The sequence below is a fragment of the Epinephelus fuscoguttatus genome, linkage group LG6 (genome assembly GCF_011397635.1).
Source record: "Epinephelus fuscoguttatus linkage group LG6, E.fuscoguttatus.final_Chr_v1".
NCBI classification, from domain to species: domain Eukaryota; kingdom Metazoa; phylum Chordata; class Actinopteri; order Perciformes; family Serranidae; genus Epinephelus; species Epinephelus fuscoguttatus.
The window spans coordinates 28,281,839-28,299,690 of NC_064757.1; the positions used below are offsets into that span (position 1 = coordinate 28,281,839).

The window sequence follows — 17,852 nt, forward strand, 5'->3', positions numbered from 1 at the left end:
CAGCGCAGTCAGGGATGTGTGTAGTGATGTGCATGCGTGTGTGTGTGTGTGTGTGAGAGAGAGAGAGTGAGAGAGCAGTGTTTTATTGCTGTGGACTCCTCACTTTTCAAAGGGTGGGAGAGTGAGAAGGATCATGGGTGGGCCCCAAAGAGACCCTTTAGAGATGGAGACGCCACTTCAGAAAACACTCAGCCTTCACAAAATGGAGGGAGGAGAGGACGGAGAGAGGGGAGAGTCGATAGAGGGTGAAGGGCAAGGCTGGATATCAGATTTTCCACGGAGTTAGATGATCATCAGTGTTTGTGTGTGTCTGTGTGTGCGCGTAGCAGTGCTGGTGTTTGATTTGACCATTTGCCAGCTCGAGTCTGGGTGTTATTCCCTCAGCTTCAACAGCTATATGCTGAAATACTTCCTGGTTTTAGGTCAGGTATTTCCCAGCAGTGCTTAAAAGATTGTTTACCAACATTAGCTTTGAATGGAGATGCTCTTTACAGTATATATAAATATATATCAAATACAGCTATGTACTCTGCTTTTTACTGGATGTGTTTACCTTAGTCGTAGAGTTGTATCTTCCTCCTCTGTAACCCCCCCTCTCTTTGCGCTCTGCTTCACTCAGTCACACACACACTTCATACCTATTTTCACATCAGTCTCTGCAGGGCTGTCAGCCATTAATTGTGTCCCAGACTGGGACCAGAGAGAAAGTGTGGCTGGGAGTGCTGGGTGTATGCAGGAGAGAGGCAGGCAAGGCTGGGCACAGCTCTCTCCAGAGGAGGAAGTCGCTCTCTCATATCGCTGCCCACATCCATCCTCGGAATAATCGTCTAAATTCACCACTGAGTTTTCGCCTGTCCCTGAAGATGTTAGTCATTAGAAGAAAATAGGTTCTTTCCTTGAGGTTTACCTCAGGACAGCACAATCAGTACACGCATTATTAAGGAGCAACAGTGAGGCATTTCCTCCTTTCTGAAAACCTTTCTTCTTTGCCCAATTTTTCGGCTCTGTCATCAACGCAATCAGGGATTTCATCGCAGCCTCACAACCTACAAAGACTAAATGTTCTAAAAGATGTCTTTTTTTGGCAGCCTGCGTCCCTGAGCATGGCTGCTCTCTTTGTTTCCTCACAATAGGACGATATCAAAAAAGACAACTTCATTGCTTTGCTTCACCTCTCTCTCTGCCCTTGATTCAAATCCTAACACTTTCCCTTCATCTGTCCTCTTTTGCCTATTTTGTAATATTTCCCAGTTGTACAAGATTCGCTTGGTTTACCATATTTATTTAATCGCCATTTCCGCTCTCTTTTATTATGCTGCTGTTTCCGCCGTTTGAAGGGCTGCATTAATTGCCTGTCTCATATTGATGTGCTTTTTTTTCATCAACCTTTTCCCAGCACTGAAGAGAAAATAAATGAAACTTTTAGAAAATAAACATAAATATGTTTGAGAACAGACTCGTAGCATGCAATATGTTAATCATTTTTCTACTTTGGTGGTTTGAAATTGCTGGTGTAAGGAGAGCATGTGACTTTTTTTTGCTCATAACATCCAATAATAAGTCTCAGTGTATTTTATGAGCTTGTATAAGTCAGCACTATTAATCTCATGAATTGTTCTGTCTCCTCAGGTGACGTCGGAGCAGCTGGTGATGCTTTTGGAGCTTCTACTCGAGGAAGAGGAGCTAAGCATGGCAACCATGGGTGCTCTGAAGAGAACCTACAACCTACAAGATAGAGATGCTGAAGTAAGAGCACACACACAAATATTCACCCCCACACTCACACACACACACACACACACACGCTCAGACAAGTGAGCATATGCATCCGAGTGCCATAATCTCCTCCAATAATGAAATGTAGACGGTTTCCTCTCCCTTTTCCATCCCAAGGCACAGCGCTTAGTAATGTGTAGTAAATTCTGCTGTAATAGCAGCTCTCTTCTTTACAGCCACCATTACTGACTAAATCCCACAAGTATTCGCTTCATGTTTTAGTACTGCACAAAGTTCCTTAATGGTACTATTAACGATGTTTGTGAGTATGTGTGTAGTTCTCATCTCGTGTTTGTGCTCCGCAGCTGTGTGTGTGTGTTTGCGGCTGAGGAGCTCTCTCCTGCGCGGCACCGCCTCTCGGTACAGGAGCACGAGTGTGAAAATACAGCTGCATCCACGTCCAACTGTCCATGCTAACCTCCGTCGTTAACACACGGCTTGTCTTGAAAAGAAAAAATTTGATACATGTTTAGTTTTTTTACAAGTCCTTATTAATAATATGAGCTGTTTGGTTGGGGCAGTAATGTATATAATGGAGCTCGGATGTTTTGTTGTACTGAATCCAGACATCTGAAGTTTCATCTCAGGACATTTTTATTGTTTACATTCCTAACTCGCAGTCAGGCCACTTGTTCAAGTTCTCACAAACAGCTGTCTCTTCTTTAAAATCTTGAATGCATTTAACTCGGAAGTTCATTTCAGTGACTTTACTCACTACTTGATGTCACTGTCTTGCAGTTAATTTGAGTAATTAACCTCGCGGTCAACAAACTGAGGCCACTTTGCGTTTGGCCTCGGGTCCAGCTTTAGGTTCAGGCCACTTTAGTCAGACTTCCTGGCAGATGAAAGCAGATTCTCGTCTGCAATTTCCCGGAAAAAACTTTCAGTGTTCGCTAAAAATACACGGGGCCATTATGCACATAGTCGTGCATGGAAACACACACTCTTTTTCTCATACGCAAATGTACGCACTCCTGCACGCACCTGTCTAAAGGCAATGGTCCCGTCCTAATGTTAGTAATCTCATTCAGAAGAGGTTAATCACCAACGTCTCTCCTTATAAATGTGGCCATTTATTTTCCTCTCTTCCTCTTTCTCTCCATCTCTGGCTCTCTGTCTGATTGTATTCATTTTATCACTCAGCTTTTCTTTGTCTGGTACTGCATCCTTTTCAGATGAATGATCTGTTTAAAAATTCTTGGACAAACACAACACTGAGTGCAGTTCAGCCCCTCGCTGTTTACCTCCATGGAGAATGAGAGCTTTTCAGAGTGGCTGAATATTGGATTATCGGAGTGATTCTCATGGCTTCTGAAGAGCGGTTAGTAATGTGCCGACTCAGAATGCATTATGATAAAACATGACATAGATTGTTCGCCCTATAATAGAAGTGTATTATCACTGCTTAGAGTAAAAAAAAATCTCATTTGGTGATGATTTCATGCCACATTACTGAAGGACTTTCCTTATTTACTATTTAATCAACTTTATTAATCCATTTTATAAGGTGTTTTCTCATTACTGCAACTTAGAAGCACAATATGCTGTTACATATTGTTTCACCACCTGTTAGTTGCTGAACATGTCTCACTCTAAGCTACTGGTTCCCAACCTGGGGATCCTGACCCTCCTGGGGGTCACCAAAGCTTCACTGGGGGTCACAAGGCCTTCTTGATTTAAAGGGCTTTTGAGAAAACTTTTAAAAAGCCTATATCATCATCATTTCATTCATTTCTGTGAATAAGACTAAATGACATTGGTATTTTAAAGTGCAGATTATTATTCAAAATATACACTTTTTACAAAATCTCACAGGATAATGGCACAGTGAAGATGTGAACACAAACTATATTCATAGAGCCTTTGCTCTCTGCCAAACAGTAAAAGTACACAGTTAAAACAGCCAATAAAGCCCTGGTAGCAGTACGGTTCAGTTCAGTTCGGTACATCTTTTCTTTTAGTTTCCACTGTGAAAAGTTGTGGATGGTACCAATGGAACCATTCCATACAGTCCCGATTTTTGGTCCCCCCTCTGTTGGGGTACCTAGCACACAGATCTGGTACTAAAAGGTGGAGCTGTGAACACTGCAGTCCGTTAATTGGTCAGTAGCGGACGGTCACTCTGCTCAGGGCTGAGTTGTGGCTGTTTTTGAGGCTCATGTAACCACTGTTCATACCGCGGAGAGTTTTATTAGTAGACTCCTGAAAATGTCAGTGTACAGCCTCATTCTGTGGACAATAAAAGAGGTGCAGACTTCCATCTGTGTCACTGGTAATGAGGAAATACAGTGAGTGCTGGACGGAGCAGTGAGTGACAACAACCCTGCCCACATTTAAGAGAACTGTTTGCAGTGGAAACACTTGGGTCTCGGTACCATGTCTGAAGGGTTACTTTTGCTTCCAGAGGTACCATACTGAAAGTGTTTGGTGGAAACAGGGCTTAATAGAACAATGGCCAAGCATCAGGGAGAGGAAACACTAAATTTGCCAGTACTAATATTCACAGAAAATAATCTACTCAAAAATTCATCCAATTTCCTCCGTTTACACAAACTTCCTACAGCTGTTGTTTTCACTTTTTGGGTTAATTGTTCAGTTTAGTTGAGTTGCTCTGTACTGTTATTGTTATGCTTTAAATATAATATCCATATTACTCAATGATAAAAAAAGTGAAAAGGTCAGGAACCACTGGTCTAAGCAGTAGGGAGAAGTTCATAGTGATACACTGTGTGGTTAATGCGATAAAGAAGCTTGTCTTTTGGGTTAAAGGTGCCGTGAAGACTGGCGTGCAAGCTAAAGATCCTGTGTGTGTGAGATTCTGTGAGCTTGTACACAATAGCGAAAGGAAATACGTGGCTGACGACCAGTGTGCGTGCAGTGTGGGACTGCTTTGTGAATGGTGTGAGTGACCATGAATACGTGCGTGAGTGCGCCTTTGAGTCAGAGCATGTGTTTGCATGTATGAGAGAGAGTGCATGACTTTTCCCCATTCCTTTCATATGAGTCTCATGTGACGCGAGATGCTGTGTGACTCCATGTCTGCGTGCGCATGTATGTGTGTAGCTTCCTGTGCGCGTTTCTGATTCTGTGAGAGCGCACATGCATGCTTTTGTGTGTCGAAGGCCATCTGTCGGTCAAGCACACAGGACACATTGTCTGTTCGTGCCCAGGTTAGGCTTGCTCCTCCAGTGACTGGAGACTTCAGTGGACCACATCAAGTCTGCCTCCACAATGTGCAGCAGAGAATAGGAGACAAGAGTTATTAAGAATAAACCAAGGAGTGTCTAGGAAAAAAAACTAAATAAAGTCAAGTTAAGTTTATTTGTATAGCCTTTCATCACAATGACTGTCTCAGTGGGCTTCACTGACTGGAAACAAAAACAGCTCCTCAAGTGAACAAGAAAAACTTCCCCCCAAAAAAAGCTCTTAATGGCGAAAATTGGGAATGATCACAGAGGAGGAAATCCCCTCACAGACCTTGTAGGTGCCACTGGGTGAGTGAGTAGATAGGAAAACAGCAATGGCAGCTATAATTATAGTGTCATGGAGCACAGATTTATGTCTTTTTTTTCTTTTAATACTTTCATGTTTTAGTTTATGAATATAGAACATGAGAAGACTGGGATAGTACAGCACAGTCAGTGAAAACAAGAGAGAGATAGGAGGCACAGATGCAGTTCTTAATGCTTATAAAAGGGTTCAGAGGAAAAGGAAAAAATGTAAAAAGGTTAGATGATTATGACATTCCCATTTTCCCCAGTATTTAACCCCCTTCTTCTTCACTTTCTCCATTGAGCTGATAGACTTGATTATGTTGCTATGAGGGTCAATAGAGGGAGGGTTCCTCCGGAGCCCCTATTTTGTAATAGTTAATTTACTTGGGGCCATAAAAATCTTCAAATGGTATGTGTAACTTTTACTGAGGCCTTTAGGAATATTTCCAAGGTACAAAAATGTAAAAGAGAAATCAGATTTCAGGCCCAGAGTCTCTGAGACCAGATGGTCCACACCTTTCCAAAAAGGCTTCACATACTGACAGAACCAAACAATATGTGTATGGTCCACTGAGACTGACTCACACTCCCTCCAGCAGGTGTGCTGAAACCCACTTAATTTGGATTTCTAGGTGGGGTGATAAAAAGATATGGAGTTGATAGTGTAGACACAACAGTTTATAAATCAATTAGTTGACTGATAGAAAATGAATTGTGAAATATTTTGACAATGGGGGAAAAAGACAAAGTTTTTTGCTTCAACTTATCATTATAAAGTATATGTTGAATGCACACTTAAGATTGGTTCCCTAAAACAATTGCCTTCATTATGAAGCCCTGTCTGCAAACGGGTACGATCTCCTGGGAAAATGAAGGCGCGACATACGGCACAAAGGGAGTGCATAAACCAAAACAGGAAGAGGATGGCAATCCCTAGTTACCGAGTATTAATGTAGGTCCTTTGCGGTTACTATCCCCAGTAGTGGAAATGGTGGTCGATGGAACAACTGAAGTAACTATGAAAATGGAAAGTGATTCGCCCACAATAATACCACTTGGAAATGTTAGTTTAGGGTTAAAAAGGTGTCCATTTCCACTGTAAAGGCATACTTTGCAAATTTTCAACCAGGTCTGTGTCACTGTGGTGTGAGGAGTGTGTGCAAATGAACGCTGTTTGGCTTACTTCCATGTCAGCAACACCAGGACCTCCCTGCCCGTGCCGTGTGCAAATATCTGCAGGATAACAAAAAAAAGCACCATTTTGCATCATTTCTTTTTGTCATCTGGCAGATTTTGGTCTGCAGCTCTGGGACCTTGCTTGAAAAATTGGAAAAGTGTGCCTTTAAATAATTTTATAAGCAAACGTTCCCTGCTTTTATTGTCTTATGTGATAGTAAATTTAATGTCTTTGGATGGAAGAAGCAATTTGCAGATATCACCTTAGGTTGTAGGAAATTATCATTGATCATTGTTCTTGCTTGCTGACATTTAAGAGACAAAATGAATCGCAAAAACACAAATGGCAAACCAGTAATGAAAATAATTGTTAGCTGCTTGAAGCCCTTGTTGAAGGAAAATAGAGGTTTATGAAATTTTTATTGCTGTTAGTTTTCATTATATAATGTTTACAGTCTATTTCCTCTCCTCAGTCACAAAGTCAGTATACGAGGCTGCGTTTTGGCGTCCACGCTGCTGTACAGTTTGTGGACAAGTTAAGACCACCGTAACACTGCATTAGCATCGTAACTTCACACATGCTTTGCGTGTCTGTCTTGTCTGCTAGATTCTTTGTTTGTCACGCTAAATGCGAGCACACGCAGACTACGTTAAGAGTATGTGTTGGAATCGGTAGTGGTGGCGGGTGAAGGAGGGGTGCTGTAATAAATGAAGGAATGTCACCGTGTTATTGCATGTGCTGTCAGAGAGAGAGAGGCCCAGCGAGAGGAAACCGAGTAAAAGAAGGGGTAAGGAGAGGTGCACCAGGCAGCTGCTCTGCCCCAGGGCTCTCCCCAGGAATGTAACCCAGCACAGGGAACAGCTGCTGGGGCTTCGCAGGCCAGAAGGGCAGGGCTGGCACCAGAGGGTACACATACTGTACACACTTGTGCACACTCCCACATTCATGAATACAGACTCACACATAGGCTTGTTTGTTCCCATGTGAGCGCGTTACACTTAACTCTTACCCCTTGCTTTGTGTCATGTCTGATGTGGGATTTCTGAGAGTAAACAGAGGCAGAGAATATATGGAAAAAGTAGGATTTTTAATGTGGACGAAAGAGGAACTAGAAAGCCCTTCTGAGACCAATTAAACTCATGTTTATGTAGTAGCTTGTGGAGGTAATGTGAGGATTTAAATGTGGCTGTTCTAAATGGAGCAGTGCTCAGTCGCCATTCTTTTTGCTGCATAAACAGGTTGAGGGCAGCACTATGTTTCTGGCACAAACAGACGAAGCAAAAAACTCCAATTAAGAGTGTGAACACCGTCACACAGCACTCAGGTAGATCCATTTGGCTCCTTTTCTAGCCTGCTACCTTAAAATGAATATCTGTACAAGCGCTGTAGAAATGCCCAAAGCTTGAGCTGTTGAAATAGAATCAATCACCCACGCTTGGTCACTGTACTCTCCAAAGGACTAGTTTATTATCCTGAGTGTGTGGAGATAGTTATGAAGGAGATTGAAATACCCATGAAAAACCCAGCCAAGGGAAACTGTCAGGCTGTAAAGAAGTGACAGTGCTTTAAAAGATTTTTCATCTGGATTTTTTATCGCTCTTCAGCCTCTTTTATCATCCTCTGTGTCTCCTCCACAAGAGTGTGTCCGTATACACGTGCATTACGTATCCATGCACGCACACACACACACACACGCATGCACGCTCATAGCAGATGATGAAGGATGATGGCTGACGCAGGGACAGAGCCAGTCTCTGATCTCTCCTGTAACCGCGGCAACAGAGCTCCTATTGATCCTCTGGGAGAAAGGCCAGGCATTAGCTTTCACACACACAAACACACAGATGCAGTAAAAACACACCTGTACACATACGCACACACACCTTGAACACACACGTGCACATTGTCAGAGAATTAAATAGAACTTTAAAACATGAACTTTAGATGGAGATGTTCTCCTCTCTAAAACAAAGTTCACGTCTGTCAGTCCTCCGATTCTGGATGAATCTATTCATTGTCGGCCGAGCAGCTTCCAGCTTTGTCTCGCAGCTCGTCAGATGAGCCGTTTGTCTTTTGTTACTGGCATCCAGGGAGACCTGTTCACGTTACTGTGTGAGTGCACTGGCCGAAAGCATAAAAATAAAATAAACAGACCACAAATCTTTGCCATCGACACCATTCTGCTTTATTAATGTTTTTATGAGTGTTATAAATTATATTCAGGACTAGTTTATCCCTCTAGCTTTATATTGTCTGTACCAAGAGTATATATAAGTTGGTAAAGCTTTTATGTGGTCAGCTTTGAAGGAACAACACACTGAAATTACAAACACCAGTGACCTTATATAACCTCAGACATAACATCACAGGCATTTTAAAGATGGAAATGGGCAAAAGCAATGATACAATAATGTACAACTTTGAAGTGAGCAATGGTGGGATTTTTAATCTCTTTTAATGTTTAATTCTGTAATCTTCTTTTCTATGATTTCTTGGTTCTGTGTTGGTCTGTGTTGACAAAATTGCGCTGCCATTTTTGCCAAAAGTGAAAAAAGGCAGTGACAAGGTGCCAGACCATTAGCAGCATGCATCCCTGGAGACACTGCTTACAAACAGTAGCTAACAATTCCTGCATTGTATAACTTTAAAAAGGAGATTCTCTTTCTCAAGGTCGCATGTAAAATAATTCAATTAATATGTGTGTTTTTGATTCCATTAATAGGTTTTGTATCTTCTCCTCTGTTTTGGCTTCCAGGTTCGACATCGCTGGTGCGAGCTGGTGGTCAAACACGCGTACACTCGGGCTTACACAGACGTGGAGCACTTTCTGGTTCATGACCAAGTAACCAAACACAACTGTTCAATATTTGTTTTGTATGATACAATGAGACACTTTTAAAACACTTATTCAACCATAGAGAAAAGCCTTTACACAGTAAGAAAAATAAACCAAGCGATTGTGTGTGTGTGTGTGTTCCAGGCAATGGGTGTCTATCTGTACGGGGAGCTGATGGTTAAAGAGGACGCTGAGCAGCAGGCTCTCGCCCGTCGCTGCCTCTCATTGGTCCAGGAGGAAATGGACCAGTCGGCACGCAGAGTGGTGGAGGAGATGGTCCTATGATGTTGGAGGTATAGTCTCATTCTCAGTGCTTTATTCCCGCTGTGTTGGGTAGTTGCACGTGCTGCCTATCACGCCATTTCCTTTCAGTTAAAATGAGATACAGTAATCTAATTGTCATCGTCTTTTGCACATTTATTTCTTTTAACATCCCTGCAAATTAGTGGTAATTTACATCTCATTTACTTCCCCTTCACTCAAAAATATGGTTTTCTTATGTTTTATGTCCCCTAAAATGTCTAACCTTGACTATACTGAGTTGTATCTGTGCAAAGTTTGTCACTAGAGGGGCATTCTCATTCCTTTACTGAAGGGACTGAGGTCTTCTCACTTCCCCAAAATCTGAGATTCAACCCCTGCAACCCTGTGATTAGGTGCGTCACAAATTTGAAAACTGATTGCTGTCTAATGTGCAAATGTCACAAAGACACCTGAAGCCTCCAGTGCAAGGCAGACTTATTGCAAGTAATATAAAAATCTCAGTGAGACAAAATATATCTCTCTGCAAACTTTGAATAGCCCTCTGATCTGACTCTGAATAGACCCTTATGCTGCGTCAGCCACTGCTAGTTACAAGCTAACAAACGGTGTGAACGAATAAGAGATGCTAACTACACTTACCATTCCGATATGTCTGCTAGTCGCTTATTTTGGTGCACAACAGACTCCACATCTGAGTCTGGGTCTGACTAAGATTCAAACATGAATCTCTCTCTCATGCTAACACTAGCCATCTCAATGCACACTGCTCTTTCACCGATCAACTTAGCACAAGCAGCAGCAGCAGTGGTGGACGAGGTGGAGGTCAGATCTAGAATTTCTCACTGAGGGAGAAAGAGCTGATCTGCTTCCAGCCCCTCATCACCTTGTATGTGGGAAAACCCTGTAAAAAAATATTAATCATAGCAGAATATTGTTACACACTTTAAAATGTGTCTGAAGGGGAAGTTCAAGTGTTTCCACACATTAAAGACAATATTGCTATCTCATATCTGACCTTAGAGTCTGAGGTGGCGACAGAGAAAAGAAAGCTTTGTGTTGGACTGATCCTGATTCCATCTGCCCCAGCGGACAGTCCGCACTTGAGTCACTTGGCTACCTATACTTCACATTCCTCTCTGATCCCATTGAGTGTGTGTGTGTGTGTGTGTGTGTGTGTGTTTGTAGACTCAGAATGGGGCCTTTTCCGTGGTTTCACAGCAGCGCCATCAGGATGTGTTTGTCAGAGAAGGAATTTGGGAATGTGTTCCTCAAACAAACGAGAGAGGGAAGAAAGAAAAAGAGAGAGGACGGGTCAGCGAGCGTTTTCTGAGGGGCTCAGGGCGCTCTGTACTCGATGTGGGGTGATTTTTATTCCGTTGACCCTGGAATTCCTCCCGTGTATGTGTGTATGTGTGTGTGTTTGTGTGTGTGCTACAACTGTCACCCATTGAGCTTTCTGAAGATTCAGAACAGTGAGGGGTTTATTAGTCTCTCACTAAATGAAGGCAAGAGAGAAATTTATGATTTCGACAGACAGACATGAAAAAAGGGGAGGAAAAGAAAGCGGAAGGGAGAACTGGAGTGAAGACAGGTCTCTTTGAAGCTACTGATCTTTTCATAACAGTCTGGCTATTACTGACACTAACCTTTGAATAATGAGAGCAGGCAATTAAAAGGATCTTGGCTCAACAAATGAACTGTAGTAACCCAGCTCTTCTTCAAAGCTTTTAAACAATATGGATAAATGCTATGTGTATACACCAAAGACAAAAACAAAACCCAAAGATATTAAATTTATAATGATGTAAAACAGAGAAAAGCAGCAAATCCTCACATTTGAGAGGCTGAAGCTAGCAACAGTTTTTAACGTAAACGATCATTCAATTGTCAAAGTGCTTGTCAGGTAATGTTCTGCTGATTTTCTGATTTATCAGCTTCATCAATTAACTGACTAAGTGTTTGAACTCCAGTCATATGTGATTGACAGCAGCATGCCTGGCAACATAAGCCAACAACCCCACAACTGTCATCATCATCACACTTTGATTGATGCAGGGAAATACATTACATCGCCTTTTCCAACTGTGCCATGCTCACTGGGCGGCTGTGGCCCAAAGGTAGAGCGGGTCATCCACTAATCGGGAGACCGGCTTCTCCAGTCCACATGTCGAAGTATCCGTGGGCAAGATACTGAACCCAAAATTGCTCCTGATGGCTGTTCCATTGGTGTGTGAGAGCGTGTAAATGGTCACTGAGTAGCAGGTGGCACCATGTACGGTAGCCTCAGCCACCAATGTGTGAGTGTGTGTGTGTGAATGGGTGAATGACATGTAGTGTAAAAAGCACTTTGAGTGGTCGGAAGACTAGAAAGGTGCTATACAAGTGCAGTCCTTTTACCATTTACTCACTTTGAATCACTGTCAACAGCGCAGACGAAACATAAATCCAGAAATCTCAAATGTAAAATAACCAGAATTGTTATAACTATAAATGTTTGGCAGAAATTGTGTGTTCATATAGAACCCATCAGAAACAAGCTCATTGAGAAAGCAGGTTTTAATTTAGCCAACTGTGTCATACTTTGCATGTATTTAAAGATAGATGTTGGCAGTTTGCATAACAGTTTATCAAAAGTAAGGATGCTATAACTTTTCACCGGTGTGTGAGTCTCCCCTATTAAAGAGAAACTCTTTGTGTGTGTGTTGAAATGTGTAATCAGAATAAGCATTTTTGAAATTGGTCCAGTACTGAGAGACCGCTGCAGTCGCAGTGACGAAACAGGCTGCAACGTAATCCCTGCAGGCAATGGTGCACCATCTATTTACATCCATTAAAAATTCTTGTTTTTGCCACTGGCAGCCTCAGATTGCTTTAAGAAATGTCTGACAACATTACAGAAAAGACCCTACAGAGATATTAAACACTTTTCTTAACCTTTTGCTGGTCTGTTTGTTATTGTGACCAAGTCTCGCTCAAGGAAAGTCTTGTTCTGAAATCTCGCAGACTGTCGAAATCAGCAAAATATTAAGCAGTGCCACTGAAAATGCTATGCTTTCTGTACTCTAACATAAAAAACCTCTTCCTGGCACTTCTCTCGCCAACTGTCGCTAACCTTTCCACCAGTGTTTTTCCCTCAGCAAGTCACCTCCTGTGAGATTTCAGAAAGAGACTTCTCCTTTAGCAAGACTTGGTCACAATAATAAACGGATCAGGTAAAGACAAGGAAACCGTTCCATTTCTCCGTAGGGTTCCTTCCATAATGTTGTCAGACACTTCTAAAAACAATCTGAGCCTGTCAGAGGCAAATACTTTTAGTGGACGTAAAGTGACAATGCACAACAGGGATTACATTGCAATCTGTTTTGCTGCTGCTGCAACATTCTCTATCAATACTTGTCTCTGTTAGCTTCTTAGACAAAAACATGGCAAAATAAGGTGATGGTTGAGAAATACCAGTTTCCTTTTAACAATGTAAGAAAGATGGATAAGACTAATTTTAGAGGATGCTTTCATATTTCCAGCAGGGAACATTGTGACTGACTACATCCCCCACATTTATGACAGCACTGGCACAAACTTCTACATTAGCCAGCTGTGTTACAGTCTAGCACACCTCCAGTACAGCCAGCACAGGTTAAGCAAGGCGACGGTGACCTTGGTCAACACAGGCTTTGTCAAAAGGAGCTGCTAAATACTTGTCCACATCAACCTGAGTGACTTACAGCACTGAATCCTTTTTTAGGCCGTGACCAAACCACTACAAGACAGGCTTTTATCTTCAGACACACACACACACACACACACACACACAGGACAGCTTTATGCATTTGCACAGGATGTGAAAGGCTTTCTAGACAAGTGCTCGGCATCTGGCTCAGTCCTGATAAATCTCTCTGACACACACACACACACACACACACACATACAGCGCACACATATGTAGCGCCTATCTGTCTGTGCCTGCAGATCTCTTGCCATCATCCTTCACTCTCTCACTACACCTCCCTGTGGAGCCACACTACAAGTACAGGAGGGATGACACAGAGCGGCCAAAACGCCCAAAAAAGAAAGAAGAAAAGAGGCATTTAGAGATTTATATCCCAACTTTTACTATTGCTTCCCATTGGACTGAACCACACAAGCCTCTGTAAACATCAATGGATCATGCTGGTCAAGTGAGCTCAGGTCCAGATCTCACTCCAATTAAAATGATGGATGAACCAACTATCTCACTGCTTTTTCATATCACACTGTGGGGAGATGGATTTATGTTTTACTGCTCACTTTGTGTGCCCCCACCATCTTTCCTTAAGTAGAGCAGTCCTCCCTGTACCCTTTACACCCTCACACACACACAGTCAGACAGACCACAGTACAGTGGGATTAGGCTGAGGCGGGCTGAGAGGGTTTTAACTGAAAACAACATGTCTGTCAAGGCGCACTCCCTGCTCTGTGTTTTTAAACCTAAAAAGCACAACCCTTTTAAAAGAGAAGGGTGGTCTCCCCCGTCCTTTTTTTTTTCTTCCTTTCCCCTCCCCGCTTACTCCCTCGTTCTTTTCTTCCCCCGGTACATGCCTCTGGAATCCCTCTTGATCCGCTTAATGAGGGGCATATCGCCGGGTTAGCCGAGCGTGGCGAATGGGAGAGGAGGAGAGGGGTAACCAAGGAAATGGTGTGTGTGTGTGTGTGTGTGTGTGTGTGAGAGTGAGGGAGAGTGAGCAAGGATCTACAGGTCTGGTCTTTCATGACTGCGCTCCGATGGCAGATGTAAGGGAGACGGAGACAGAGAAAGGTCAAACAAAGTTAGAGATTTTCATGTCTGCAGGTTAGAGTTGAGGGTGAAGTTAGAAAAAAAAGAAAAAGAAAAGACAGGGAGAAGATCTTTCATGTCTGGGCTGTGAGGGTTCCTGGCGTGCTGATTTGTGACTTATGATAAAATCACATTGCCAGGGATTACCACACAGCCCTGACCCAGCCGGCTGCCATGGCAACCCCAGCCCCTCCTATACACACACACCCACACACACACTCATTCATCCCCCAGAAACTTAAAACTAAAGAAGACATGATTATCTAGGAGTGCGTGTGATTGTGTTTGAGGAGCTGATGATTTGGAAGTGCAGAGAAGAAAAAGGATGATGAGGGAGCCAGAGGGTCGTGATGTGGGTGTTTTGTAAGAGTGTGCATGTGTGTGTGTGTGTGTGTGTGTGTGTGTGTGTACATGTCAGTCTGCCAGACAGGTTTTGTATCCTCTCTCCAGCCAGGCACAGAGCTTAGCTGATTGGTGAACAGTGATTGATTTCCTCTTTGTTCACAGTGGCTAAGTTCTGCACCTGAGGAGAGCATGACCCAGACAAGCAGACAAAGGAGGACAATGAGCGTGTGTGTGTGACAGAGAGAGCAGAAATGTTCTTTTAAGTTTTTACAGTGTGTTTTTGTGCTTTTGTGTGCACACAGCGGAGTTCAATTATCTAATGTGTATTTATACAATCCAGTCACAGATCTCCTTCCTCTTTGTCCTCTACTGTTTTCTCGCTCCTCGCCTGATTGTCCTGCATCCTTCTCCTTCTGTTCTCTTATCTCATCTGCTCCCTTCCTCCTTATCCTATACTTTCCCTCAATTTGGCCTAACCTCAGTCAAAATAGCTCTCCTCTCCTCCAGCCTCACTTGCATATCTGTAAAACTTTCCACCGAGACCCTCTCACTCACAAGAATTAAACACACAAGCCTCCTCACAAATTCAAAACGCTGTGCAACATTACTAATGAGCGCCGCTCCATGCTCTCCTGCTTTGCCTGTTGTTCTTTCTTCCCTCTTTCATCTTTCTTTCTTGCTCTCTCCTTCCACCCCTCTGCTTCTGTCTCCTTTTAGTTACGTAGTATGAAAGATAAGCCAGCAGATGATGCCGGTTTGCACGCTCTGTAGTTCTAGCGAAGGTGAGAGCCAAGTACCTCAGGAGAGAGACTGTACTTCCAGTACTAATGAGGCCTGGGGAGACCTGAACGCTGCTTAATGCCGCTGACAGATATTTCATCAATCCGGGAGCACTGGCTACCATCATCGCCCTCATCATCATCGTTGTCCTTCATCTCCACTATTCTCTCTCTGTTACAGCACTCAGTGCGCTGTATAGTGCATGAATTTCAACAGGGTAGCGTTGTCTAAAATCAAACGCAGCTGTTGTGCACTTAGCAAAAATGACGACTGTAAATGATGATCGCACAATGTGACCGTTTCTTTTGCTGGCAGACATTTGACACTGATTGTCACCTGCCAAAATATCTGCTGGCTTGTTTGCCCGTTCACTGGAGCAAACGCAATTGCTGTGGCTTCCTCGACCTCCATTAGGCGTTTTCTGTCTGCAGTCACACCGCTAATAGGTATGCTGAAGTAACATACTGTAAGCTTGCCAAAGGTTGGTATAGCAATGGAAGAACGCAAATGAGACACAACATCGATGTCCCGAGTCATACTACATACTTATTTTATACGATATGTGTTTAATACATATATGGTCATAGCATACTGTTTTAATTTTAACTTTACCATAGAATACTAAGAGCAAATGTTTAAATACGAACATTGTTGGTTGGCTGTGTCCTAAGATTTCAGCAGCCCTTGTAATTTATTTATATTCTTTTACTGCTGTGAGCACTATGCTATCCTATCCTACTATTGATCTGGGACACGCTGTCTTATGTAGGCAGGATTTTAAATAAATACTTCAGTATATACAAAAATGTGCTTATTTGCTTTTTTACCATTGAAAAATCAACTTGTCTGTGGCCTTTGCTGAACAAACTATGTAACAGCGACAGTGTTTCTAAATTGCCTTAAATCGAATTTGACATTTTCGTAATGCAATTTTCACGTAATTACTTATCAGCCGACATTTACACTGATATCGATGTTTCCGCTACAAGATAACATCGTCCGATGTATCAGTCTAGCTCTAGCTACAGGCAGCATTAAGACTGGAAACAGATAGCTTTGCTCTCTCTCTACAATAGGTAACAAAATCTGCCCACCAGCACCTCTAAATCTCGTCAGATAACACGTTTGTCTAGTTTGTTTAATCTGTGCGAAAACCGTAGTGTGAAAATAACACGTTGTGGTTTTGTTGGCTGACCTGACTTCCTGTTATCATTCTTCACATTTGACTTTCAACAAAAAAGCATGTTTCCAAAAATGTCAAACTTTTCTTTTAACTTAAAGTTTCAGTTGAGATACAGCAGGATAACTAGTTACAAAAAAGTTTGACGGGGTGTGCAGCAAATCGGTGCTCAAACTCATCCTTTAAGTACTTAAAGTGCTCCAGATTTTAAACTTCAAATTACTTTGGCAGCGAAAAGTGCCGTCCGTCCATCCCTGGCTGATATGTATCGATTTCTGATCTAATCTCAGTCTGAGGAAGCCGAGATACAGAGATCCATAAAGCAGACAGATTCTCACTGAACACATTTCCTCACTGTGAAGGAAAACAAAGGTTGGAGATCTTGGAACGATTTTAGAGCTTTCCATCATTTATGGATGTCAGTTTCACTTTATTGGGACAATTAAGTGTTTCTACAGTGGATTTACTGCGCGATACAAGCGTCCATTGTATCGTCTGAGAGAAACAAAAGGCTGTGATCCTGTACAACACCCACTGATAACAAGGGAAGCAGGAATTGTCAATTGGGTCACACCACACGCTTTGTATTGGAGTGTTACAGAGTGTACTGAGAGAGGGTTCCCAAATTAGTCAAGATAAGCTTTAATCAAGGAAAGGCAATTGAACAAATGAAGGACAAGCTTCCTCAGCAACATGAGGAGGTTTATCGTGCAAGTTTTCTGTTTAGCATGCCCCGTCTGCCAACACAATGATCAATAAATCTCAGTCTGTCTCACTTGTCCTGAGATTTGTTCTGGAACCGTTATACAATGTCCATTTGCATCTTCCGAACAAACAAAAAGTTTCGCAGGAAAACTAAATTTTTACTAAAGGCATCCATCATCCAAGCTGTCAATAACACCAGCTGGTCTACATGCACTGAATAAATCATGTATGACTGAGACGTTTAAGTTGAAAATACTGACCCACATTGACTTACTGTGTAACCTTTGCTATATCGTAGGTGTAGTCCACTGTTATACAGGCTGATTGTAATGCAAAGCTAAACCGTACTGGACTGATTGATCCCTAATCAAAACAGTGACAGATGGCTGAGAATGTATTTTAGAACTGGTCGGTCTTTTTTTGGCAATCAGAATCTGAGGCGTGAGGAGGTATTATAGCGCTCTATATTCACAACGACAAAATGG

The 17,852-nt window shown here is 42.5% G+C and overlaps 1 protein-coding gene across 4 annotated transcripts in view; it reads left to right on the top strand.

Moving 5' to 3' along the window:
• LOC125890308 (aminopeptidase O (putative)) overlaps positions 1-17,852 on the top strand; it is a 97,095-nt gene that overhangs the window by 76,155 nt on the left and 3,088 nt on the right. For all 4 annotated transcript variants that reach the window (XM_049578879.1, XM_049578877.1, XM_049578880.1 and 1 more), the window contains 3 exons: positions 1,630-1,746; positions 9,203-9,289; positions 9,428-9,576. In XM_049578879.1, the coding sequence (XP_049434836.1) occupies positions 1,630-1,746; positions 9,203-9,289; positions 9,428-9,568 (345 nt within the window). In that variant the 3' untranslated portion in view covers positions 9,569-9,576. The remainder of the gene's footprint in view (positions 1-1,629; positions 1,747-9,202; positions 9,290-9,427; positions 9,577-17,852) is intronic.